General features: G+C 45.2%; 2 protein-coding genes across 4 annotated transcripts in view; one reads left to right on the top strand and one right to left on the bottom strand.

The window, feature by feature from the left end:
* The window catches only part of LOC121548907 (polypeptide N-acetylgalactosaminyltransferase 14-like), a 135,732-nt gene extending 115,402 nt beyond the window's left edge, over positions 1-20,330 (bottom strand). For both annotated transcript variants that reach the window (XM_041860562.2, XM_045210243.1), the window contains exon 1: positions 19,992-20,330. In XM_041860562.2, the coding sequence (XP_041716496.1) occupies positions 19,992-20,123 (132 nt within the window). In that variant the 5' untranslated portion in view covers positions 20,124-20,330. The remainder of the gene's footprint in view (positions 1-19,991) is intronic.
* Positions 20,331-22,094: 1,764 nt separating this feature from the next.
* Positions 22,095-26,914, top strand: part of LOC121548906 (EH domain-containing protein 3) — a 30,653-nt gene continuing 25,833 nt past the window's right edge. The window contains exons 1-3 of one of the 2 annotated variants that reach the window (XM_041860561.2): positions 22,095-22,293; positions 22,680-22,877; positions 25,984-26,160. In XM_041860561.2, the coding sequence (XP_041716495.1) occupies positions 22,292-22,293; positions 22,680-22,877; positions 25,984-26,160 (377 nt within the window). In that variant the 5' untranslated portion in view covers positions 22,095-22,291. Of the gene's footprint in view, positions 22,878-25,983; positions 26,161-26,914 lie in introns of both variants that reach the window. The other variant, XM_041860560.2, reaches the window with a different exon arrangement.

The raw sequence follows: 26,914 nt of genomic DNA, 5'->3' as shown, positions 1-26,914 counted from the left end.
CAGCCAGTCTGCCCACCAGCCCTGCCTCCGAGTCACCTGCCCCGGTCATTTCAGCCGCTGCCCCGGAACCCAAGATTGGAAACCCCGAGCGGTTCAACGGCGATTCTACCCAGGTCCGGCCATTCCTGACTAGCTGCCGACTTCAGTTCTCCTTGCAGCCAAGGACCTTCGCCACGGAGGGGGCTAGGGTCGGGTATGCCATCATTCACCTGACGGGCCGAGCTCGACTCTGGGGAACAGCAGAGTTCGAACGTCAAACCCCCGCATGTGCAACCTTCGACCTGTTTGCTGAGGAGATGCTGAAGGTGTTTGACCTGGATTCACCAACCGCAGAGGCGTCTCGTGAACTGTTCAGTATTCGACAAGGCAGGCGTACAGTCGCAGACCATTCCATCGACTTCCGAACCCTGGCAAGACGAAGTTCTTGGAACACACCATCGTTGGTGGACGCGTTCTTCCATAGCTTGGCTGACTATATCAAGGACGAGTTGGTCTCCCATGAACTGCCTTCCACTCTTGATGAAGCCATCGCACTGACTGTCCGGATCGACAGAAGGATACAGACCCGTCGTCGTGAGAGGGGGGCGCCAAGGTCCACCAACTACCGGCATTCGGAGAGATCCGACTGGGCTCCTGTCAGCTACTGCCACTCACCCAAGTCAGCTTGATCAGTCTGAGCCTATGGAGATTGGGCGAGCCTCTCTCACTCCTGCAGAGCGCCAGCGCCGCTTCACCTCAAACCTCTGCCTCTATTGTGGAGGTGATGGACATCGTGTGGTAACCTGCCCTTTAAAAGCCGAAGCTCACCGGGCATAGGGGGAGTCCGGTTGAGCTCAATGACCATCCAGTCCTCCGACCGCAAACCCTTGCTGCAAGTTCACCTCCGCCTCTCTGACTCTACTCACACCCTGGCTGCTCTGGTGGATTCTGGCGCCGAAGCCAACATAATGGACATCAAGCTGGCACGCCAACTGGGACTGGAGAACCTCCGTTTGACACCTCCTATTCCTGCCCGGGCACTGGACGGACACTTACTCGGATCGGTCACTCATGTCACGGCCCCGGTCTTGATGGGTCTGTCCGGAAACCATCAAGAAACTATCCAGTTTCACCTGCTCCCCTCTCCAGGCCAACCCCTCATCCTGGGTTACCCATGGCTCCGCCCCGGCACAACCCTCAGCTCGACTGGGTGACCGGGGTGATCAGGGAGTGGGGAGAGGACTGCCACCGAACCTGCCTGCTTGCTGCCGCACTACCCCTCGGCCAGTACCTACTAACTCCGCCCCTGACCTCTCCCATGTCCCAGAATGCTACCATGGTCTCAGAGAAGTGTTTAACAAAGCAAGAGCCACATCTCTGCCCCCTCACCGACCGTACGACTGTGCCATCGACCTCCTCCCTGGAACAGCCCCTCCAAGGGGCCGTCTTTGTCGTTGTCTGCTCCTGAAAGAAGGTCCATGGAGGACTACATCAATGACTCTCTGTCCACAGGATTGATCCGTTCATCTTCATCTCCGGCCGGTGCTGGCTTCTTCTTTGTGGGGAAGAGGGACGGATCTCTTCGCCCCTGCATCGACTACAGGGGACTCAACGACATCACAGTGAAAAACCGTTACCCTCTCCCTCTGCTCACCTCTGCTTTTGAGTTGCTCCAGGGAGCCACTGTTTTTACCAAGTTGGATCTCAGAAACGCTTACCACCTAGTGCGGATCCGGGAGGGAGATGAATGGAAGACCGCATTCAATACACCAACAGGCCACTACGAGTATCTGGTTATGCCTTTTGGCCTCACCAATGCTCCTGCTGTGTTCCAGGCTCTAGTGAATGATGTACTGCGGGACATGTTAAACAAGTTTGTCTTCGTTTACCTGGATGACATCTTAATCTACTCCAGAAACCTGTCTGAACACACCCGCCATGTCCAGCAAGTCCTTCATCGTCTTCTGGAGAATTCCCTCTACGCCAAGGCAGAGAAGTGTGAGTTTCACGTCAAGACAGTGGCCTTCCTGGGGTACATAGTGGCAGAGGGAAGTATCCAAATGGATCCTGCCAAAGTATCAGCAGTCACGTCATGGCCAGTTCCGGAGAACAGAAAGAAGCTGCAACAGTTTCTGGGGTTTGCTAACTTCTATAGAAAGTTTATCCGGAACTACAGTACCGTTGCTGCCCCTCTCACTGCTCTAACCAGCACCAAGCAACCCTTCACCTGGACCCCAGCAGCCGACAAGGCCTTCAGTACCCTCAAGGTAAGGTTCACCTCCGCTCCCATCCTCCAGATGCCTGACGTGGACCGGCAATTCATTGTGGAGGTGGACGCCTCGGATGTGGGAGTTGGTGCTGTGATTTCTCAGTGGGCTGCGGAGGATAGGAAGCTCCATCCCTGTGCCTTTTTCTCACGTCGGTTGTCCCCCTCTGAGTGCAATTACGACATAGGGAACCGAGAGCTGCTGGCTGTGAAGCTTGCCTTGGAGGAGTGGCGTCACTGGCTGGAGGGGTCCACCACTCCATTTCTCGTTTGGACCGATCATAAGAACTTGGAGTACATCCGCACGGCCAAACGGTTGAACTCCAGGCAGTCCCGCTGGGCCCTGTTCTTCACCAGGTTTAATTTCACTCTGTCATACCGGCCTGGATCACGCAACACCAAGCCAGACGCCCTCTCCCGTCAATTCCAGAAGGATGACAACCCCTCCAAGGATCCTGTGTCGATTCTGCCAAGTCCCTGCATCGTAGCAGCTCTGACCTGGGCTGTTGAGGAACAGGTGCTGGAAGCTCTCCGTAACCAGCCCGGTCCCAGCACTTGCCCAGCTGACCGCCTTTTTGTCCCCCGAAAACCTAAGGTCCCAGGTCGTTCAGTGGGGACATGACTCCCGCCTAGCTTGTCACCCTGGCTCCACCCGCACTTACAACCTGCTCGCCCAGAGGTTCTGGTGGCCCGCTCTGAGAAAGGATGTACGGGAATTCGTCCAAGCCTGCCCCATCTGCAACCAACACAAGTCGTCCTGCCAGCCCCCAGCCGGATTGCTGCAGCCCCTGCCTGTGCCCAGACGTCCCTGGTCTCACATCGCCCTTGACTTTGTCACGGGGCTGCCCCCTTCAAGGGGCAAGACCGTCATTCTCACCATAGTTGACCGATTCAGCAAGATGGCACACTTCATTCCCCTCCCCAAGCTCCCAACCGCCAAGGAGACCGCCCAGGTGGTCCTGGAACACGTCTTCCGGATCCACGGACTGCCAAAGGATGTAGTTTCTGACCGTGGTCCACAATTCTCCTCCGCTTTTTGGAAGGAGTTCTGTCACCTGCTGGGAGCCACAGTCAGTCTGACTTCCGGATTCCATCCCCAATCCAATGGGCAGTCAGAGCGGGCAAATCAGGAGCTCGAGAAGGCACTGCGATGCATGACTTCACGCAACCCCCACTCCTGGTCGCAGCAATTGACATGGGTGGAGTACGCACACAATTCTCTGACCTGCTCTGCCATCGGTATGTCCCCTTTCCAATGTGTTTATGGATACCAGCCTCCTCTATTTGCCAGTCAGGAAGGGGAGGTTACTTGCCCATCTGCACTTGCGTTTGCCCGTCGATGTCGCCGCACCTGGTCACAGGCCCGAGCCACACTTCTCAGATCCGTTGCCAGCTACACTACCGGGGCCAACCGTCGGAGAATCCCTGCTCCCACCTACCATGTTGGTCAAAGGGTGTGGTTGTCGTCAAGGAACCTGCCACTCAGGGTGGAGTCGCAGAAGTTGGCACCTCGGTTCATTGGCCCATTCCCTATCATAAGAGTGATTAGCCCAACTGCTGTCCGGCTCCAACTGCCTAATTCCATGAGGGTGCACCCCACTTTCCATGTGTCTAAGATTAAGCCCATTCATGAGAGTCCGCTGGTCCCTGCTGCGCCTTGTCCTCCTCCTCCACGGCTCGTCGATGGTGGTCTGGTTTACACCGTCCGCCGCCTGCTTCGGTCCAGACGGAGGGGTAGGGGTCTCCAGTACCTCATTGACTGGGAGGGCTATGGACCTGAGGAAAGGACCTGGGTGCCAGCTAGTCGGATTGTGGATAGGACTCTCATCACCGCCTTCCACCAACGGCATCCTGATCAACCTGCAATCCGTAGGGGGCCGCCCCAGAGGGATCCCTAACCGTCCTGCCCGCTCGGCTTCCTGTCCTGTGCCTGATCCTGTCTCGGGACCTGTCCCATCTCCCGACCACGGCCCTCCGGCTTCCTCCGAGGATGAGGGCGTTCGCTCGGACCATTCGGAGGAGTTCTAGCCCTCCTCCGGCTCCCCTCCTCCCGCCCGGCGTGGTGTTGCTCTTGGGACTTCTGGGGCCGTCCCTTGGGGGGTTCTGTCATGAGCCCTCTCACTCCACCGGGTTACCACCTTAATGTGTTTCCACTATCTTCCACTCTGCTCATCTCTCTCTCTCTACTCAGCCTAACGAGCTCCACCTGTCCCTGCTCTGCTCGGCTCTAATTACTCTGCCAGCTGCGCTGCATTACCCACTAACCTCTCCCAGTATTTAAAGTCCCGTCTCTCAGCTCTCCTTTGTCAGATCGTCTGCAAAGCTCACACCCGGAACCTGTGTGCTCGCGCTTCTGGCTCACCCTTGTTTTGCGACCCCGGACCTGCCTGATTCTTGGATACTCTTCTGCCCCAGGAAAACCAGACCTGCTGTCTGCCATTACGACTCCTGACTACTCTTCGACCCCGGTAACTCTGACCAGCCTTCTGCCTTGCTACAACGTATTTGGATTTCCCTTGAACTGTACTTCTGCCTTGTTTCATCCGCCCCGTTGTGTCTGTGTTTCCTCCCCCCCCCAGGACTTCTGGACCACCAACCACCGGCGTCATCGGACGCACCGCTGCCACTGGGGGGGGGCACAGACCCAGCACATTGGACGGGATAACCCCTGGAGCCTTCACTCACTCCCTACTTCCCTTTTCCCTTAAGTTTTAATAAACTTTCTGGTGTGACGCAATTGTGGTCCTCTTGTCGTCTGTCTGAACCGTGACATGTTCAGACACAAGCCAAGCTCTGTCTTTACACAAACACGTGTTTAGGGCAGGTATAGAGGGCAGGTATAGAAGATGGAGTATTGAATACACAGCGGTAAAAATCACCTCAAAATAAAAACATAATATTCAATTTCAGTAAGTTATACTAAATATTAACATTTCATATATTCGAGGGTAATAACATTAAATCTGGATAATAACACAAAACAAATTATAAGGCTAGAGAAATGTATCGACAAATATTACAACAACACGCAACACCCAAACATGATGGAAGATAAATGAGGAGAATCAATCTCCAAGAGAAAACACGACTCCTCGACTGATACAGATGATTTATGCTTTTCACCACTGGGACTGGTAAGTGTGGAAAGCGACTTGTTGAAGTCGATAAATGACAAACTGGGCATACTAGAGTTGGTCAGTAATGATGTAAAAGAGTTGAAAGCGAGTCTTGAAATGAGTGACGCAAAAGCTGCGATAATGGAGAGCGATACAAAAAAACAAAAAGGGACAGTCACTAGGATGGAAATGGATGTTAAGGAACTTAAAAAGGAGAACAACTTTCTGAGAGAAGCCTTACTAGACATACAAACTAGATAGATGAGAGAAAATCTAGTACTTACGGGTATCCAGGAAAAAGAGGGAGAGATTACAGAAAAAATTGTGAAGGACTTCTATCTTACAGCGCTTCAAATTCCACTCGAGGCTGTCGAGAAAATCCAACTCGAACGTGTACACCGTTTCGGACAAAGAGGACAGAGATATGAGCGTCCAATCATTGCCAAATTAGCTTTTTTTAAGGATAAAGTAATGGTTAAAAGCCTAGGTAAAAGACTTGTAAAAGACACAAAAATAGGCATGAATGATCAGTTCCCGAGGGAGATTGCAGAACGGCGCAAAGTTCTGTACCCAATCTTCAAGTAAAATAGATCAAAAGGGAAGCGTGTTGCTCTTGTTGTCGATAAACTGTATATTGACAACCAAATGTTCCGCGACACAAAGACTACTCCATGGCTATTCTGAAAGTTCTAATAGAGAAGTCGAATAATGGAACACCCAATACTAGCCATGGTAGGGATTGTAATAATAAAGCACCTTTATAGTAGGTATAGTATTTTATCAAGCGAAAAGACGGTATTACAAGAAAATATAAGAAGCAAAATAATACATCTTTAAATACAACTAAATTAGAACAAAAGTACTCAATTAACATAGTGGAGATAAAAACATAGCAAACAGAAGACATAGAAGGCACAGTATGTGGGTATGTATGGATGAATTGTGATGGAAGGTGTGGTGTGCGTTTTGTGTTTGAATAAGTGTGGCTTTAAATGATTGAGAAAGGAAATGGTTCCATATCCCAGAACCAACGTGAGTCTGTGAGCAGGGGTTGTGAGAGAGAGCTTTCAATTTTATGCAGATGAGGGATATACATTTAAAAAAATAGTATACATCTAATATGTATATATTTTTATTGTCCTATCATGATGGAACGATCCCCAACCCTATATCCTAGACACCCACCTGAGCGACCCATACACCAAAGAGAAGTCCCATCTGTTTTATGGACCTTCTGTGAGTTGACTACAGTGAGGGAAAAAAGTATTTGATCCCCTGCTGATTTTGTACGTTTGCCCACTGACAAAGAAATGATCAGTCTATAATTTTAATGGTAGGTTAATTTGAACAGTGAGAGACAGAATAACAACAACAAAATCCAGAAAAACGCATGCCAAAAATTTTATAAATTGATTTGCATTTTAATGAGGGAAATAAGTATTTGACCCCCTCTCAATCAAAAAGATTTCTGGCTCCCAGGTTTCTTTTATACAGGTAATGAGCTGAGATTAGGAGAACACTCTCTTAAAGGGAGTGCTCCTAATCTCAGTTTGTTACCTGTATAAAAGACACCTGTCCACAGAAGCAATCAATCAATCAGATTCCAAACTCTCCACCATGGCCAAGACCAAAGAACTCTCCAAGGATGTCAGGGACAAGATTGTAGACCTACACAAGGCTGGAATGGGCTACAAGACCATTGCCAAGCAGCTTGGTGAGAAGGTGACAACAGTTGGTGCGATTATTCGCAAATGGAAGAAACACAAAATAACTGTAAATCTCCCTCGGCCTGGGGCTCCATGCAAGATCTCACCTCGTGGAGTTGCAATGATCATGAGAACGGTGAGGAATCAGCCCAGAACTACACGGGAGGATCTTGTCAATGATCTCAAGACAGCTGGGACCATAGTCACCAAGAAAACAATTGGTAACACACTACGCCGTGAAGGACTGAAATCCTGCATCGCCCGCAAGGTCCCCCTGCTCAAGAAACCACATATACAGGCCCGTCTAAAGTTTGCCAATGAACATCTGAATGATTCAGAGGAGAACTGGGTGATTTGTGTTGTGGTCAGATGAGACCAAAATCAAGCTCTTTGGCATCAACTCAACTCGCCGTGTTTGGAGGAGGAGGAATGCTGACTATGACCCCTCTATGTGGTCCTCTGTAGCTCAGCTGGTAGAGCACGGCGCTTGTAACGCCAAGGTAGTGGGTTCAATCCCCGGGACCACCCATACACAAAACAAAAATGTATGCACGCATGACTGTAAGTCGCTTTGGATAAAAGCGTCTGCTAAATGGCATATTAAATTAATTAATTAACACCATCCCCACCGTCAAACATGGAGGTGGAAACATTATGCTTTGGGGGTCTTTTTCTGCTAAGGGGACAGGACAACTTCACCGCATCAAATGGACGATGGACGGCACCATGTATTGTCAAATCTTGGGTGAGAACCTCCTACCCTCAGCCAGGGCATTGAAAATGGGTCGTGGATGGGTATTCCAGCATGACAATGACCCAAAACACACGCCCAAGGCAACAAAGGAGTGGCTCAAGAAGAAGCACATTAAGGTCCTGGAGTGGCCTAGCCAGTCTCCAGACCTTAATCCCATAGAAAATCTGTGGAGGGAGCTGAAGGTTCAAGTTGCCAAACGTCAGGCTGGAAACCTTAATGACTTGGAGAAGATCTGCAAAGAGGAGTGGTACAAAATCCCTCCTGAGATGTGTGCAAACCTGGTGGCCAACTACAAGAAACATCTGACCTCTGTGATTGCCAACAAGGGTTTTGCCACCAAGTACTAAGTCATGTTTTGCAGAGGGGTCAAATACTTATTTCCCTCATTAAAATGCAAATCAATTTATAACATTTTTGACATGCGTTTTTCTGGATTTTTTGTTGTTATTCTGTCTCTCACTGTTCAAATAAACCTACCATTAAAATTATACACTGATCATGTGTTTGTCAGTGGGCAAATGTACAAAATCAGCAGGGGATCAAATACTTTTTTCCCTCACTGTATATGCAGCCAAAACAGAAAAATAAATGCGGTCAGAGACCTACTTGAGCAGCACCGCCCCCTCAAGATTCTGAGCCTGCCTGGCAGGGTTGGTCCTATAAAGCCAGAGCTTAGGTAGTGGCAGTGCTGGCAACACTGGCTGCAGTAACCCATGGGGAGGGGGTCACACCCGGACAATCAGAGAGGGGGCGTATCATTGTGGCCCAGGTGGCACAAAATAATCAAAGGTCTGACTGCACGGAGATGCTTGGGGAAAATGGTTACAACGGGGGACCAGAGTGTTTCTGTCTCAGGTGAAGAGGGTGGATCTGATCTCCATCACCTAGGACTTGACATAGATTAAATAGATTAATCAAATCTCACATTGTTGTCAATTTTTGCTCAATCTTCCATGCTTTCTCAAACAGCTGTAACTGTATATGCATTCGTATATATTTATATTTATATTTTATATTTTAGTCATTTAGCAGACGCTCTTATCCAGAGTGCATACATCTTTTTTTTTTTTCATACATATGCATTCGTAAATCAGGTCCTTTCTTGAGTTGGGCTCTGGGATGTAACAACCATTGAGAATCTGATTTTATGGTTGATTGTGGAGGAAAGGGGTTGAGTGTGTTAGAGTAGTTAGTGCGTGTGTGTTTATCCCACATCTGTTGCAAGGGGTGTAAGGTTGTTAGGAAGAATATAGGATGAACCACAATAATTGTTTGCTAAAATAATAATTGCTTGTAAAAAAATGTAATGTAATACAATGGTAATCCGGGTTATAGGTTAAAATCCTACGCATGAACTGCCAACATTATTAGGCATATTAATTGATAATGTTGGAAAATAAGATATGCAAGATATATGAATAGATATTTTTAAATAGCTATATATACAGTGAGGGGAAAAAGTATTTGATCCCCTGCTGATTATGTACGTTTGCCCACTGACAAAGAAATGATCAGTCTATAATTTTAATGGTAGGTTTATTTGAACAGTGTGAGACAGAATAACAACAACAAAATCCAGAAAAACGCATGTCAAAAATGTTGTAAATTGATTTGCATTTTAATTAGGGAAATAAGTATTTGACCCCCTCTCAATCAGAAAGATTTCTGTCTCCCAGGTGTCTTTTATACAGGTAACGAGCTGAGATTAGGAGCACACTCTTAAAGGGACTGCTCCTAATCTCAGTTTGTTACCTGTATAAAAGACACCTGTCCACAGAAGCAATCAATCAAGCGGTTGAGGGTAGAGGAAGTTCAGGAGTAAAAACAAACAAAATAGAATTATTGTAAAAATGACTGTGTCCATGAAATGTATATAGTATGTATAAGCTGGAAGTAGAGGCCTAAGCATTGTTGTTCACTAGTTTACTCCAATTAGGGAAGGGGTGGTGGGGTTGGAAAGTAATAAAGGGAAATATATATTTTTTAAAGTAAATGTATATGTATTTGTATATATATATATATATTTGCGAGAAGAAAAAAACATATGGGGGATTAGAAGTGATGCAGACAATTACATTGATGGAAGTTACAATCTATCTGCAATATTAAAGCTGTTCAACCCCCTAAAAAAAATAACAATAAAAAAAACAACGTGTGTAAACAAATAGTGCCTCCTTTGTTCGGCTACTGTATAACCACAAACACTCTCCCTTCAAGATGACTCAATATCTGTCACGCCCTGGCTCTGGGGACTCTTATATGTTGAGCCAGGGTGTTAGTTTCTATGTTTAGTGTTCTATGTTCATGTTCTAGTTCATGTGTTTCTATGTTGGCCGGGGTGGTTCCCAATCAGAGGCAGCTGTGGCTTGTTGTCTCTGATTGGGACCCATACTTAGGCAGCCTGTTTTGCACTTGTCATTTGTGGGATCTTGTTCCGGAGAAGTTTGTGTTTTGTTAACCTTAGGACTTCACGTATCGTTTTGTTGTTTTGTTGTATTGTGTAGTACTCATTAAAAGATGTACGCATATCACGCTGCGCCTTGGTCTGCTTCTTACGACGATCGTGACAGAAGATCCCACCAATTAAGGACCAAGCAGCGTGTCCAGGAGCAAACGCCGGAGGTAACGCTAGTGGATGTCCTCCTCGGTTGGGGGAGGATCACCGAGGAGGAGGCCGTCCGCTACCGGAGGGCGATGAGGGAGGATGTCCAGGCAGGAGAGGAGAAGCGGCGCCAACCGGGCCGTCGTCGGACAGGCGAGAGGCAACCCCAAGACATTTTTGGGGGGGGCACACGGCATGGACGACGGGGCAGCAGGAGGCAGCTACAGGGCGAGTTTGTGGACTAGGAGAGGAGGCCACCAGGTTACGGGGGCCATTGGTCAGGAGGGAGAAGGAGAGTGTGGAGGCACGGCGAGAGGAACTGAGTAGGCAGCAGAGGGAGCGGAGGTTTATGAGGAAACCCAGTCCCACTCCTCGCACCAAGCAAGTGGTGTGTGTCACCAGTCCGGTCCGGCCCGTTCCTGATTCCCGCACAAGGCCAGTGGTGTGTGTTCCCAGTACGGTCAGGCCCGTTCCTGCTCCCCGCACTAAGTTAGTGGTCCGTGTTCCCAGTCCGGCCCGACCCGTTCCTGCTCCCCGCACTAAGTTAGTGGTGCGTGTTCCCAGTACGGCCCAACCCGTTCCTGCTCCCCGCACTAAGGTAGTGGTGCGTGTTCCCAGTACGGCCCAACCCGTTCCTGCTCCCCGCACTAAGTTAGTGGTGCGTGTTCCCAGTCCGGCCCGACCCGTTCCTGTCCCTCGCACCAAGCCAGTGGTGCGCGTCGCCAGCCCGGTCCGGCCTGTTCCTGCCCCTCGCACCAAGCCTGTGGTGCGCGTCGCCAGCCCGGCCCGGCCTGTTCCTGCCCCTCGCACCAAGCCTGTGGTGCGCGTCGCCAGCCCGGCCCCGCCTGTTCCTGCCCCTCGCACCAAGCCTGTGGTGCGCGTCGCCAGCCCGGCCTGGCCTGTTCCAGCCCCTCGCACCAAGCCTGTGGTGCGTGTCGCCAGCCCGGTCCGGCCTGTTCCTGGTCCCCGCACCAAGCCAGTGGTGCGCGTCGCCAGCCCGGTCCGGCCTGTTCCTGCTCCCCGCACCAAGCCTGTGGTGCGCGTCGTCAGCCCGGTCCGGCCTGTTCCGGCTCCCCGCACCAAGCCAGTGGTGCCCGTCGTCAGCCCGGTCCGGCCCGTCCCTGCTCCCCGCACCAAGCCAGTGGTGCGCGTCGTCAGCCCGGCACAGCCCGTGCCTGTTCCACCGGTGCCTGGTCAGGTACCGGTCAGCTGCTCCACACCGGAGCCTAAGCAATCCGCTCCACCGATGTCCAGTCCAGCTCCAGCCAGCGGGGCCAGACCAGACCAGGGGCGCTACGGGGGGGGTGGGGTAGCTAGAGAGTGGTGGTCACGCCCGGAGCCGGATCCGCCTCCGAGGCGGAATGCCCACCTGGCCCCTCCCCTGTTGGGTTTAGTTGGCGCGGTCGCAGTCCGCGCCTTTGGGGGGGGGGTACTGTCACGCCCTGGCTCTGGGGACTCTTATATGTTGAGCCAGGGTGTTAGTTTCTATGTTTAGTGTTCTATGTTCATGTTCTAGTTCATGTGTTTCTATGTTGGCCGGGGTGGTTCCCAATCAGAGGCAGCTGTAGCTTGTTGTCTCTGATTGGGAACCATACTTAGGCAGCCTGTTTTGCACTTGTCATTTGTGGGATCTTGTTCCAGAGAGGTTTGTGTTTTGTTAACCTTAGGACTTCACGTATCGTTTTGTTGTATTGTGTAGTACTCATTAAAAGATGTACGCATATCACGCTGCGCCTTGGTCTGCTTCTTACGACGATCGTGACAATATCACATAGTTTGACTCTGTCCACAGTAATCCTAGCACATTCCTATAACGCCTACTGTACCAATCCTGAAGATTTGGTGTAGCAATCCTTACGTGTAAAACATATTAATTCCCAGTTTCAGTTATTTTTATCCTCAGAACAAATTTTCTTTCTCCCTCATTCCTATATTAGCGATGGGGAAAAATAACAAAAATTACATTTCATACAGGGTAGAAAATGTACAATTCCAATCGTGTAGACTAGAACATTTCGGAGCCATTGCCATTGTAGTACACAAGCTGAACACAGTGATTGGAACATCTATCTTGTTTGTTCACCAGGAGAGAGTTCCATTGGGACCAGACATGACTCAGTTGTTGAGAGCTGGAGGAATGGGAATGAGCCGGTAAGGTTATTTTATGACACAGAGGGGAAAATAGAAGATCCCAGTATGGGAGAAGTGTTGTTGTCCATTAGTTTACTCCATTTAGGGGAGGGGTGGTAGGGTTATGGGAAAATAATACAAAAATATATATATTTTACATCTACTGTATATTTACAAAAAATATATATGGGGGATTGGAAATGATGCAGACAATTACATTGTTGGAAGCCACAATCTAACTGCAGTATTAAAGATGATCTACCCCCCAAAAAATAAAAACTACATGTGAGAGTACACTGAGTGGGAATATTGCATTTGCATTTGAATGACAGATACCCACAATGTATGTTTTATTATCTGTGCAGCAGCATTTTCCACAGACTACCAATTTTTCAGCCCTGCTTACTCTACTAATAATTTCTTACAACCTTTCAACCAAGTGGTGGTCAGTGCCGTTTAAGATGAGGGAGGACGTTTTTTTTTCATTAGCATGGCCTTATTTCGATTACAGCATATTGGATGACTGTCATTCATATTCCATTCACCCAGTTCAATGTAAAAGTGATAGGTTTAGGCTACTACATGATACTCACATTTTCAAAATACCCATCATGAGGTTGCTACAACCTAGCCTATGAATGAAAGTTTACAACGTAGGTGCACACAGGTCGAGAGACAAATTTGAGGTGACAGACAGTGACACATTGACAGACAGTGACATTCAATACCGCCTTGCACACTCTTACCTGCATCTACAGTTGAAGTCGGAAGTTTACATACACTTAGGTTGGAGTCATTAAAACTCATTTTTCATTCACTCCACAAATTTCTTGTTAAGTAACTATAGTTAGGGCAAGTCGGTTAGGAAATCTACTTTGTGCATGCCACAAGTCATTTTTCCAACAATTGTTTACAGACAGATAATTAAATTTATAATTCACTGTATCACAATTCCAGTGGGTCAGAAGTTTACATACACTAAGTTGACTGTGCCTTTAAACAGCTTGGAAAATTCCAGAAAATGATGTCATGGCTTTAGAAGCTTCTGATAGGCTAATTGACATCATTTGAGTCCCTGCTCCCCGCACCAAGCCAGTGGTGCGCGTCGTCAGCCCGGCACAGCCTGTTCCTGCCCCTCGCACCAAGCCTGTGGTGCGCGTCGCCAGCCCGGCCCGGCCTGTTCCTGCTTCCCGCACCAAGCCTGTGGTGCGTGTCGCCAGCCCGGTCCGGCCTGTTCCTGGTCCCCGCACCAAGCCAGTGGTGCGCGTCGCCAGCCCGGTCCGGCCTGTTCCTGCTCCCCGCACCAAGCCTGTGGTGCGCGTCGTCAGCCCGGTCCGGCCTGTTCCGGCTCCCCGCACCAAGCCAGTGGTGCCCGTCGTCAGCCCGGTCCGGCCCGTCCCTGCTCCCCGCACCAAGCCAGTGGTGCGCGTCGTCAGCCCGGCACAGCCCGTGCCTGTTCCACCGGTGCCTGGTCAGGTACCGGTCAGCTGCTCCACACCGGAGCCTAAGCAATCCGCTCCACCGATGTCCAGTCCAGCTCCAGCCAGCGGGACCAGACCAGGGGCGCTACGGGGGGGTGTTGGGGGGTAGCTAGAGAGTGGTGGTCACGCCCGGAGCCGGATCCGCCTCCGAGGCGGAATGCCCACCTGGCCCCTCCCCTGTTGGGTTTAGTTGGCGCGGTCGCAGTCCACGCCTTTGGGGGGGGGGTACTGTCACGCCCTGGCTCTGGGGACTCTTATATGTTGAGCCAGGGTGTTAGTTTCTATGTTTAGTGTTCTATGTTCATGTTCTAGTTCATGTGTTTCTATGTTGGCCGGGGTGGTTCCCAATCAGAGGCAGCTGTAGCTTGTTGTCTCTGATTGGGAACCATACTTAGGCAGCCTGTTTTGCACTTGTCATTTGTGGGATCTTGTTCCAGAGAGGTTTGTGTTTTGTTAACCTTAGGACTTCACGTATCGTTTTGTTGTATTGTGTAGTACTCATTAAAAGATGTACGCATATCACGCTGCGCCTTGGTCTGCTTCTTACGACGATCGTGACAATATCACATAGTTTGACTCTGTCCACAGTAATCCTAGCACATTCCTATAACGCCTACTGTACCAATCCTGAAGATTTGGTGTAGCAATCCTTACGTGTAAAACATATTAATTCCCAGTTTCAGTTATTTTTATCCTCAGAACAAATTTTCTTTCTCCCTCATTCCTATATTAGCGATGGGGAAAAATAACAAAAATTACATTTCATACAGGGTAGAAAATGTACAATTCCAATCGTGTAGACTAGAACATTTCGGAGCCATTGCCATTGTAGTACACAAGCTGAACACAGTGATTGGAACATCTATCTTGTTTGTTCACCAGGAGAGAGTTCCATTGGGACCAGACATGACTCAGTTGTTGAGAGCTGGAGGAATGGGAATGAGCCGGTAAGGTTATTTTATGACACAGAGGGGAAAATAGAAGATCCCAGTATGGGAGAAGTGTTGTTGTCCATTAGTTTACTCCATTTAGGGGAGGGGTGGTAGGGTTATGGGAAAATAATACAAAAATATATATATTTTACATCTACTGTATATTTACAAAAAATATATATGGGGGATTGGAAATGATGCAGACAATTACATTGTTGGAAGCCACAATCTAACTGCAGTATTAAAGATGATCTACCCCCCAAAAAATAAAAACTACATGTGAGAGTACACTGAGTGGGAATATTGCATTTGCATTTGAATGACAGATACCCACAATGTATGTTTTATTATCTGTGCAGCAGCATTTTCCACAGACTACCAATTTTTCAGCCCTGCTTACTCTACTAATAATTTCTTACAACCTTTCAACCAAGTGGTGGTCAGTGCCGTTTAAGATGAGGGAGGACGTTTTTTTTTCATTAGCATGGCCTTATTTCGATTACAGCATATTGGATGACTGTCATTCATATTCCATTCACCCAGTTCAATGTAAAAGTGATAGGTTTAGGCTACTACATGATACTCACATTTTCAAAATACCCATCATGAGGTTGCTACAACCTAGCCTATGAATGAAAGTTTACAACGTAGGTGCACACAGGTCGAGAGACAAATTTGAGGTGACAGACAGTGACACATTGACAGACAGTGACATTCAATACCGCCTTGCACACTCTTACCTGCATCTACAGTTGAAGTCGGAAGTTTACATACACTTAGGTTGGAGTCATTAAAACTCATTTTTCATTCACTCCACAAATTTCTTGTTAAGTAACTATAGTTAGGGCAAGTCGGTTAGGAAATCTACTTTGTGCATGACACAAGTCATTTTTCCAACAATTGTTTACAGACAGATAATTAAATTTATAATTCACTGTATCACAATTCCAGTGGGTCAGAAGTTTACATACACTAAGTTGACTGTGCCTTTAAACAGCTTGGAAAATTCCAGAAAATGATGTCATGGCTTTAGAAGCTTCTGATAGGCTAATTGACATCATTTGAGTCAATTGGAGGTGTACCTGTGGATGTATTTCAAGGCCTACCTTCAAACTCAGTGCCTATTTGCTTGACATCATGGGAAAATCAAAAGAAATCAGCCAAGACCTCAGAAAAACAATTGTAGACCTCCACAAGTCTGGTTCATCCTTGGGAGCAATTTCCAAATGCCTGAAGGTACCACGTTCATCTGTACAAACAATAGTACACAAGTATAAACACCATGGGACCACACAGCCGTCATACCGCTCAGGAAGGAGACGCGTTCTGTCTCCTAGAGATTAACGTACTTTGGTGCGAAAAGTGAAAATCAATCCCAGAACAACAGCAAAGGACCTTGTGAAGATGCTGGAGGAAACAGGTACTAAAGTATCTATATCCACAGTAAAACGGGTCCTATATCAACATAACCTGAAAGGCCGCTCAGCAAGGAAGAAGCCACTGCTCCAAAACCGCCATAAAAAAGACTACGGTTTGCAACTGCACATGGGGACAAAGATCGTACTTTTTGGAGAAATGTCCTCTGGTCTGATGAAACAAAAATATAACTCTTTGGCCATAATGACCATCGTTATGTTTGGAGGAAAAATGGGGTAGCTTGCAAGCCGAAGAACACCATCCCAACCATGAAGCACGGGGTGGCAGCATCATGCTGTGGGGGTGCTTTGCTGCAGGAGGGACTGGTGCACTTCACAAAATAGATGGCATCATGAGGAAGGAAAATTATGTCGATATATTGAAGCAACATCTCAAGACTTCAGTCAGGAAGTTAAAGCTTGGCCGCAAATGGGTCTTCCAAATGGACAATGACCCCAAGCATACATCCAAAGGCTACCCGAAATGTTTGACCCAAGTTAAACAATTTAAAGTTAATGCTACCAAATACTAATTGACCCACTGGGAATGTGATGAAAGAAATAAAAGCTTAAATAAATCATTCTCTCTACTATTATTCTGACATTTCACATTCTTAAAATAAAGTGGTGATCCTAACTTACCTAAGTCAGGGAATTTTTACTAGGATTAAATGTCAGGAATTGTGAAAACTGAGTTTAAATGTATTTGGCTAAGGTATATGTAAACTTCCGACTTCAACTGTAGTTAGATTTATTGTACGGTTACTGAAATGGTTGTTCCAGTTTAAATGGTTTAGGTCTTCTTATCAACTTCCCTAACCCTGACAGTCATTCTGAATGCAGGTTGCAGGTGAATAAAAATTCAAACTGTTGGATATCCTAACGTTGTTTGGATTCCAATAGGAATTACACATCACTTTGTAAACCAGCATAATGTGACTTGCAGGCCTGATGTGGCCTGTAAACCAGGAGTGTCTTAACACCACTGTGTTAGTGTAAAATTAGGCCATCAAAGTAAAGTCTTATGATATATGTATTGTATTGTCATAGAGTCAGTTGGTGAAAGCCACAGGCCTTTAAAGGGAAACTTTCAATTTGAAATATTTTGGACATATTAGCAATCTTGAGGGAATCCTATTTGAGTCAGAAAAGGATATTCATATGATAGGTAAGATATACAAAACCTTGCAGAGAGCCTATCCAACTGACAATCTCTTAGAAAAATATATAAACTATTGGAACCATGACTTAAAAAGAACTGATATTGGCACAAGATGAAGGGAATATTGGAACATAACTAATGAAATGACAGTTAAACGAAAATGTACGCTTAATCCAGTATAAACTAATGTATAGAATTTATTACACAAGTGACAACATTTACAAATTCTACAGCACAATGGCAGTCATGTCTTATGTGTAAATTAGCAATGACTCAATAATCCATGCCTTCTGGGAATGCTATAAAGTCCAAATGGTATGGGTGGAGTTAGAAAGTTGGCTGTCAGAAGTATTACAATGTAAATGTACTTTTAATCCGTCTGTCTGCATATTTCAAGACATGGCCTTTGAGGATGCAGTGAGATACCCGATGGGTTGGACAATACTTTTCTCGTCAATTATCTTGAAAAAAACGTATACTTAAAAACTGGAAATCAACCAATCCTCCATTGTTAACACAATGGAAAGGTAAAATGCTTTATTATCTAAATGTTGAAAGTGTGTGGGCGATGGAGAGAAACAAAGTGGTGCAGTTTTCCTTTCAATGAACACCTAGACAACCAGGTGAGGGGAGTTTCTTACTAATTAGTGACCTTAATTCATCAATCAAGTACAAGGAAGGAGCGAAAACCCACAGACACTTGGCCCTCCATGAAATGAGTTTGACACATGTGCTTTACACCATACAGTGTTAAAACAACACCCCAAAACGATTTAGTGTAACACTACAGGTGTTCAATTCTTACACTGAGAACGTGTAACAGTGTGAGCACTATGCAAAATGAGTCAAGTTTACTCTAAATCAAGTGTTATGTTTTACACTGTGGGTGCTGCATATTACTCTACAGTAGAGCTATGCAAACACCACAATCAAGTTCATTTGAACACTTTAAGAGTTGAATGGGGAACACTGCAACAGAGTTACATCTTAAAAACTTTCAAAAGTGTTATTTTAACACCAGTTCAGTGGGACTCTTGTGTTCACTGTAAATAGTGTACATTTAACACTTTCCGAGATAAATGTACACCATTGATTTTGTTGTGTACCATTTTGAAACTGAATCAATCAATCCAGACTCAAGTGCCTACTTCACAAGTGTAATTCCAACATTCAGCTCCTACACTGAAAAGCACTCACTTGCTCATTGACCTGGGGCATTTGGAGTGGCATACAACAATTTTAGCAGAAATCTTTTGAAAAACCCCCAGATATACCATAATAACTGGACCCCAAAATATGATAAAATCTGGCTTCTGCACTGCAACAAAACAAGTTTTACTTCAGGGGGGAAAGTGGAAATGGTTTCATTAAAGCTGCCTTTATAAAATAGCATAGAAATGTGTCCGCTGTAAAAGGTTACACCTTTGATGGCTATAATTGCCACAGTCTGGCTGTCTTGGTAAAGGTAGACAGTATTATTCCATCACATTATGTCCATCAGTTCATTAAAAATGTATTTTCAGACAGGGACCACCTATTACAAGTCAATTCCTGAACCTATTGACTGGTAATGCTGCATTTTCAGACACAAGTACAGAACAGCTAGACCAGGTGGCTATAAAGGGCCAATAGGCAGACATTAATGGATACAGTTTCAATTATGTTTAAATTATGTTAACAACGGATTGAGGAATTAATGTATTTGAGGAATTCATATATCAGTGTAATAAATTATGTAGTAGCCTACATTTTGAACATAGGGAATGTACAGGAAACACATCTAAACATCAATAAACTGCTTATAAACACATTATTATATATCCTGATGCCTAGTCACCCTTATACATATCTACCTCTATAACTCCAGTATCCCTGCACATTGTAAATACTTTATGATACTGGAACTGACTGACCCTGTATATAGTATGCTTACTTACTTTCTCGTGTTCTTCTTATTTCTTATTTTATTTGTTGTGTGTTTTTGTTCTACCTAATGTAATTTTTAGCATTACATTGTTTTTGATTACTGCATTGTTGGGTTTAGAGCTTGCAAGAAAGGCATTTCACTGTACTTGTGCACGTGACGTTAAAACTTAAAACTTGAAACTTGAAACGTTTAACCACTTGAAACTGCACTTTGCAATAGATAATGTATGCACACAAATCCAGTCAACCCGAAAAGTTAGGAACAACTGGTTGTATGTAGTCTGCAAACTTCTAGAAAGCAATGTCGAGCGGTAGCCGTGATACACTCTCTGTGTGCCTTAAGCTCCGTGGAAATTCTGACACCCTCTCAAGCCTCAATAAATATTTTCATAGAAACACGCATTACCTATGCGCACCTAGCACTGGTCCAAGTGTAGCCTACACTACTGCTAAATGCATAGGAAGTGATATTGTGTGATATAGATACAATGATATCAGATAAGAACTGATAGTGTTGCTTACCTTTCCGTACTGTGCGTCTTTAGTCCTCAGGTCCGATACTTTCTGCCTACTTAGGAGTGTCAAATACAGTAGCGCAGCAATCCAACAAAGCACCACCAACGCCAAAGTTAGCTTTCGGGAAAGCCGTTTCATTTTCCTATGAGTTACTGGAGCAGATATCGACCCTTTATTGGCGATGGGGAATCTACGAGAAGCACATTTCTAGGAATTCTAGGAAAGTCGGTTGTGGAGACGTGGTTTTGCGCGCTACTCTCACATTCTATGGTTCCTCTTCTCGAGCGCTGCACGCTCGCTCCAGACTCATGCCCTGGTTGCGAGATTCTCTATTACCAGACTGGTAGTAGGCTGTTACACAGCGATGACTCGCTGGAGCTACGAAGTACTACGCTGGAAGCCGTCCAGCTAGATAAAAATCAGCCGGTTGGGGGTACCTATAAAATCTGAATGGGTTTAGCACCACCTACCGTGTAAATCATAATATACAAGGTTCTGTAGTCTATTGTACTTTCAATGTATCTAGCCTGAATGCAGTAATGTATATAGTCTATAATCAATTATGCAGCCTAATTCAGCTCCAGTTTTTTTTCTCCAGAGTTATGGGGTATTATAATACTGGTGACCCAGCTAGGTCACCCGTGATACAAGTCAGTATTCGAAGTCCATGCATGTCTGGGGATATCGGGAGATGACATGGAAACCGGCCACTAGGGGTAACAGTGAGCGCTGTTACCTTCAATTATGTTTCGGTTTTGCTAGGGCATTGTGGATGGGGATGGCGGGGCACTGTGGATGGGGATGGCAGACTGGTGGCAGCATCTGCATCTGATTCCAAAGGTTGTAAATTCGAATCCAGCAATAGAAAGTTGTTTTTGAGTTTTTTGTTTTAAGCCTATCCTAAATCTTAACCCTTATGTTAACAATTTGTAGTTATTTCCTAACCTTAAGATTTCGGAATTAATGCCTAAACTTAACCCTAACCTTTAAAATTCAGAGTTAATGCATACACTTAACCTGAAACACTTCGAAATTTGACATTTCCAACAACTTCGAAATGTTATGTTTGAGAAACATGGATGAACGTCTAATTCTGATGTGAGACTGTGAGAGCTAGTTGCAGCGACCATTGAACAGGTGGGACTAGGTTTTGCCACAAAAGACACATAGGTTAGAATAGAACATATCTTTATTGACAATTCCGAATTCACCCTACATATTGTACTGTACTTTTGATATTGTCTAATCACACTTAGATTTACTTCTAGACTGAATTTATTGACCTAAAAAATAAATAGCAAACGGATCAAACAAGTATTGTCTTGTTGTACCATCTAGTGGTGTTCAGTCGTCGAATAATCCATCAACCATAAACTATTGTGTGCTTAAATGTTGTCCAGCAGGTGTCATACTGGTATATAGAATATACTGTAAGGGAAAGAATAGATGTCCTACCATGGCCTCTGCCCCTCTCTCTAAATTTGGACAATTGTGTCTCTACGACTTTTTGACATCACTGTAGGCTACATTGTACACCGTAGGCCTACCCTACACTTGAGACAATTATGTTGTATCCTCTCCTCAATTTAGTTCCAATATACCCTCCATTTTTGTGGGCTGCATCATAAGTAAACCTTTTTGTAACACTTTTGTATTTTGTATTTTTATTCAAGTGAAGATTTTATTACAATATTGTTTTAAGTAAAACACTTTATATATATATATATATATATATATATATATATATATATATATATATATATATATATATATATATAAATATATTAAATGACACATGCAATATATGTGTAGGTATATGTATATGGGAATGTCTATTTTCTTTGGTAATGTATGATGACAGCTTGTTATACATTTTACATTTAGTCATTTAGCAGACGCTCTTATCCAAACAACAAGCTTGCAACTGATAACTGATACAATGTACGTAGCAATTTTGTGATCACAAATTGTTTGTTACATTGTACCACTAGAGGAGCACCAACAATGAGATGCTAGTGGTCCTCATCCGCTAATATGGCGCTGCCATCACTGACTTCAGTCGCTGTAATACTGGGTGGGGCTTTGCCAGTAGTTGGGCATTTCCTTTCGGCTCAGGTTTCGTTGTCAGACTGGCATTTAAATATGCTGCAGTAACGAAGCCGGGGAAGCCAGTGGCCGCACAGGATTCAACGCAGCAGTAGGAATATACGCTTTATTATAGCTTTATTATTATTTTCTTCATTTGGCTCGAAAAGGGTATATTATACAGGACAGTATTTTGAAGATTCAACCGCGTCAGAATTCAAATGTAAGACGACATCACAATTTGCCAGCTTCATACGTGCATCATTTTTGGGATTCTTCTACAACTTGAATGAAATTCGTGCTTTATAGCTGTGATATGTAAATGTGCATGTAAAAATGTTTAGGATCGCTAGTATGTGTTTAGTCTAGTCAATTAACTGACTTTTAGTCGTCTGTGCATCTTTGTCTCGTGTTTGGCCTATAAAGACTTGGGGAACGCTTTCCATTCAAGGATGTGTCTGCATAATGTTTGATTGAAAGAAAAACAAACCATCCACTAAACCAATAACAAAGAGATCCTCCGAATTATTTGAATAGACATCTCTATAGAGTATAAGGTTGTCCATTATCGAATTGCATCATGTTCAGCTGGTTGGGTACCGATGACAGGAGGAAGAAGGATCCTGAGGTCTTTCAGACAGTCAGCGATGGCCTCAAGAAGCTCTACAAAACCAAGCTGTTACCCTTGGAAGAACACTACAAATTCCACGAGTTCCACTCGCCCGCCTTAGAGGATGCCGACTTTGACAACAAGCCCATGGTTCTCCTTGTGGGGCAGTATTCCACTGGAAAGACCAGCTTCATACGGTACGTCTGTGTTTGAAATGTGGGTGCTTTGCTTGCCACTCAGTAGGCCAAAACACTAGTGAGTTTTGTGCACTGATATGCAAACAGAGGGGACATTACATGCATGGCAGGCACTGCATATTTACAGTTAGCTTTTATTGTAGAACAAATGGTCCTAGGAAGATAAATCGGTTAGTGTTTGGGTTGACTGGATTCCTGTTCAACCTTGGGCAGACACAGGTCAAATATTGACATACTCTGACTTGGGAGGGATGAGACATTCCAACAGACAAGAGAGCAACCTGCTGGGTTAGCATTCACCTCTTATGGTATAGATGACTACAAAAATATATAAGTACATTATGGAAATCTAGTGGTATTACATAGTTATAGACATAGTTATACCTATTACAATCCTATAATCCTCAATGCCATTTTATGATTACATGTTACAGTAATCATCTGCAATGTTCCCTTATAGTCACACCCATAACACAGGAATGTCTGCTGTTCCATTGATTTGTCTGTTAAACTAGCCCATGACCATGGAACAGATCATGTTTCCAAGTTAAATTCCAGCATTTCCCTATGGACTGCTAAATGGCATGCCAACCATCTCACTTAGTGCTCATCAAAGGAATACAAGATATTGGAAAAATATTGGACCCAAAAGCATGTGTGTTGGTCTCTCTGAGCCTACCACAAAGCAAACTTTGTCTTGGAGATGGGATGGGAGGCCAGATTTAAATTGAGCTTCCATGCAGCGAAGGTCACGCATTTAATCTATTTACGTTCACCATGACTTCCAGCCAAACATCATGCTAAATATAGGACAGACATCTTAGCTGAACTATGAATTAAATAGCATTGCTACCCCAGAGTAAGGACATGGGAACTCTATGCATGTCTAGACTTCAGCCATGTATAATTTACTACAATCAGTAGTGTGTGCTGTATGGGCATGCGAAAAGCAGAAGGTAGTTGAACCTGTACTGTGAGTTGAGTAATACACAGGTGTGCAGTAAGTTATAGGATCCTTTCCGGCTCTCTCCTTGTATCATTGCCTTTGTGGTGGCATGTTTTCCACATCAAACTTTACTGGTGACACTAAGTGCATCCCTCTAGCTGTGCAGTAATGCCAGTGATTGCTAGTGCTTCTCCTGCTATCCCAAGGCCAGAGATGAGATGCAGTCCTCTGCTGTCCTCTCACTGATAAGCCCTGTTTTCTCCAACCCTCTCATCAGCTCCCTTATTGCTATAGCAACATGTCACTAATAGTTTCCATAGCGACTAGTCCAGGAGTTATAGAGAGGCGCGACAAGTGAGAGACATCAGTCTGGAATCATGTAGAGAATGCCCCTGGCCACCGGAAGCACTTACTGTATAGGATCAGGTTTTAAGGTCTGGAAAGCTTTGGGGCACTCTCACTTCCTAGCCCCCTTTAGTTTGTACTGTCTAAGTGAGTTATTAGCTTTAGGGCACTTCTCCTTCATAGCCCTTCATAGATTGTAGTACTTATTTTCAAACGCGTTATCATGTTTGGGTCAAGTAATTGAATAGTAGAGCTTTGTTCTCATGCTTTTGCAAGTGTGGGTGAGAATGACAGCTGAGTGTGGGTTGGTTGATAGGGTTCTGTCTCAGTCTGGCCATATAACTGGTCTTAATTAGGCAGTCCTTTGAAATCCACGGTGACATGCAAACAACATTCTGTAACCAGGCGTGGTCGCGGTCCCTTGGTACAGACAGAGAGAGAAATCCCTGAAATCCTCTCTGGTTGGCATCAGACATGCTAAATTCCAGGTATACCAATCCCTGGACATGATTGCATTAGATATGGAGCGCATTTCATCTAATAACAATATCACACATCTGGGAGCTTTCTATATGATAATACTTTATTTTTTGCTAAACTTTATACTAAAGTCAGACCATACTGTATGTGCACCCTCCATAGGAGTCCATTTCAAAAGTTGGAAATGTTTGAATGTTTAATCAGCTATGGTTCAGCACTGGCCAAGTCAGGTGATGACTTTGTCCTACTGGGCACAGATGTCAATTCAACATCTATTCCACGTTGGTTCAATGTAATTTCATTGAAATGACATGGAAACAGCGTTGATTCAACCAGTGTTTTGCCCAGTGGGGTGTTGGTTTCCTATGCTGCCTGTCATGGTCCAGTCCACTGTCAGAGTTTCTAGAGCTAGTCTCTCTAATGGCTTGGGGATAGAGGAAAATGAGAGGTGGGCAGGGCTAGTTGGGCTACTCTCCCTTTCTCTGTGATTTGTGCCCTATGTGAGGTCACTGTCCTGCAGGATAGGGCCATAGTCAGTGTCTTTAGTTTCCTGTGTGCATTGTTCATAGAGGACGTGCAGGCCTATGTGGCGGCTGCAGTAGGGAGAGTGGTAGGGAAAGAGCTAGGCCTGTGTTTGTGTGTGCTGACTCCTCAGTCCTCAGTGCTATGAAAGCACACAGGCCCTCTTTCCTCTCTGGTCTGTTTCCAAACACACGCACGCAGTCCCTGTGCTCTCCATCAATCCAGTTTCACTCTGCCTCCCTTCATCTCATCGAAGCCTCAGTGGCAGAGCTGTGGGAAGGATAAACATCTGGCTCTGGACAGTGCTCCTGCTCATCTACTGTTGGTCATCTTTTGTTGCAATAGCACTGTATTATGGATTTAAACAGTGTCTACAGAGAGACAGTACTAGCCGGCTCTGTTGACCCCTATGACAAGATGTGTGTAGAGTGGATATATAGAGTATCCGCTGGTTGACCTCACATCTGTTATTGCTTTAAAGGTTTAAAGTGGTTTAAAAGGACAATTTATTGCTTTTCAGTTATAAATCACTAGTATTTACAATTCAATGCATTTCTAGGATTCTGCACATTCTATACAATTATACTAGATTTTTACAACATCTGTGATGTCAATTTGGACTGATTGAAGATGAAACTCTTGACCTTGACCCTATAATTCAACAAGGTTAGTATGTTCTTAAAAAATATGGTTAAGTACGATTTTACCATGTAACTGGCAGGTGTACAGGGCCTCTAAAGTAAAATGTAAACTAAGATAGTGGACAATAAAAGAATGCATAAACAGAGATCCATTTCACCTATTACTCCCCAGATACCTGTTGGAGCAGGATTTCCCTGGAATGCGGATCGGGCCGGAGCCCACCACAGACTCCTTCATTGCAGTGATGCATGGAGACACGGAGGGGGTGATCCCTGGCAACGCCCTAGTTGTCGACCCCAAGAAACCCTTCAGGAAGCTCAACGCCTTCGGAAACGCCTTTCTCAACAGGTGAGACTATAGCAGTCCACATATAGTATTTTTTTATTAATCTAGTTGGATGACTCATTAAGTTTTTATAGAAGGGTTGGTTGTTTAGCAACAAAACCGACGCGTGCGCAACTATGGTGCAAAACAGACAGGGTTGACTTAGACTGTTGACAACATGTAAACTATATTTAGTCTCCAAATGTTTATTGAAAACATAAATACATTTGCACAATGAGCACTTGTTATCTCTCAAATACATTGTTATAGTTGTTGGTTAGTTCGCTAGCGAATTTCAGCCATATTAGCATAGACATGGCATCAGTCAAAACACCTCAGAACAAGACACTAACAAGGTACAATGAGCTGAAACGAACCACCTATGATTTCCCACATGGCAGCTTCTTGTCATTGTTGCAAGGACTGGGGAGTTTTTCAGGATAAAACATTTACAGAATGGAGCTAAGCACGGGCAAAATCGTAGAGGAAAACCTGGTTCAGTCTGCTTTCCACCAGACACTGGGAGATTAATTCACTTTTCAGTAGGCAGGACAATAACCTATAAGGCCAAATCTACACTGGAGTTGCTTACCAAGAAGACAGTGAATGTTCTTGAGTGGCCAGGTTACAGTTTTGACTTAAATCTGCTTGAAAATCTATGGCAAGAGTTGAAAATGGTTGTGTAGCAATGATCAACAACCAATTAGACAGAGCTTGAAGAATTTTGAAAAGAATAATGGGCAAATATTGTACAATCCAGGTGTGCAAAGCTCTTAGA

The sequence above is a fragment of the Coregonus clupeaformis genome, chromosome 33 (assembly GCF_020615455.1).
Source record: "Coregonus clupeaformis isolate EN_2021a chromosome 33, ASM2061545v1, whole genome shotgun sequence".
In the NCBI taxonomy this organism is placed as follows: Eukaryota; Metazoa; Chordata; class Actinopteri; order Salmoniformes; family Salmonidae; genus Coregonus; species Coregonus clupeaformis.
This window is presented reverse-complemented; position numbering and strand designations above follow the sequence as displayed.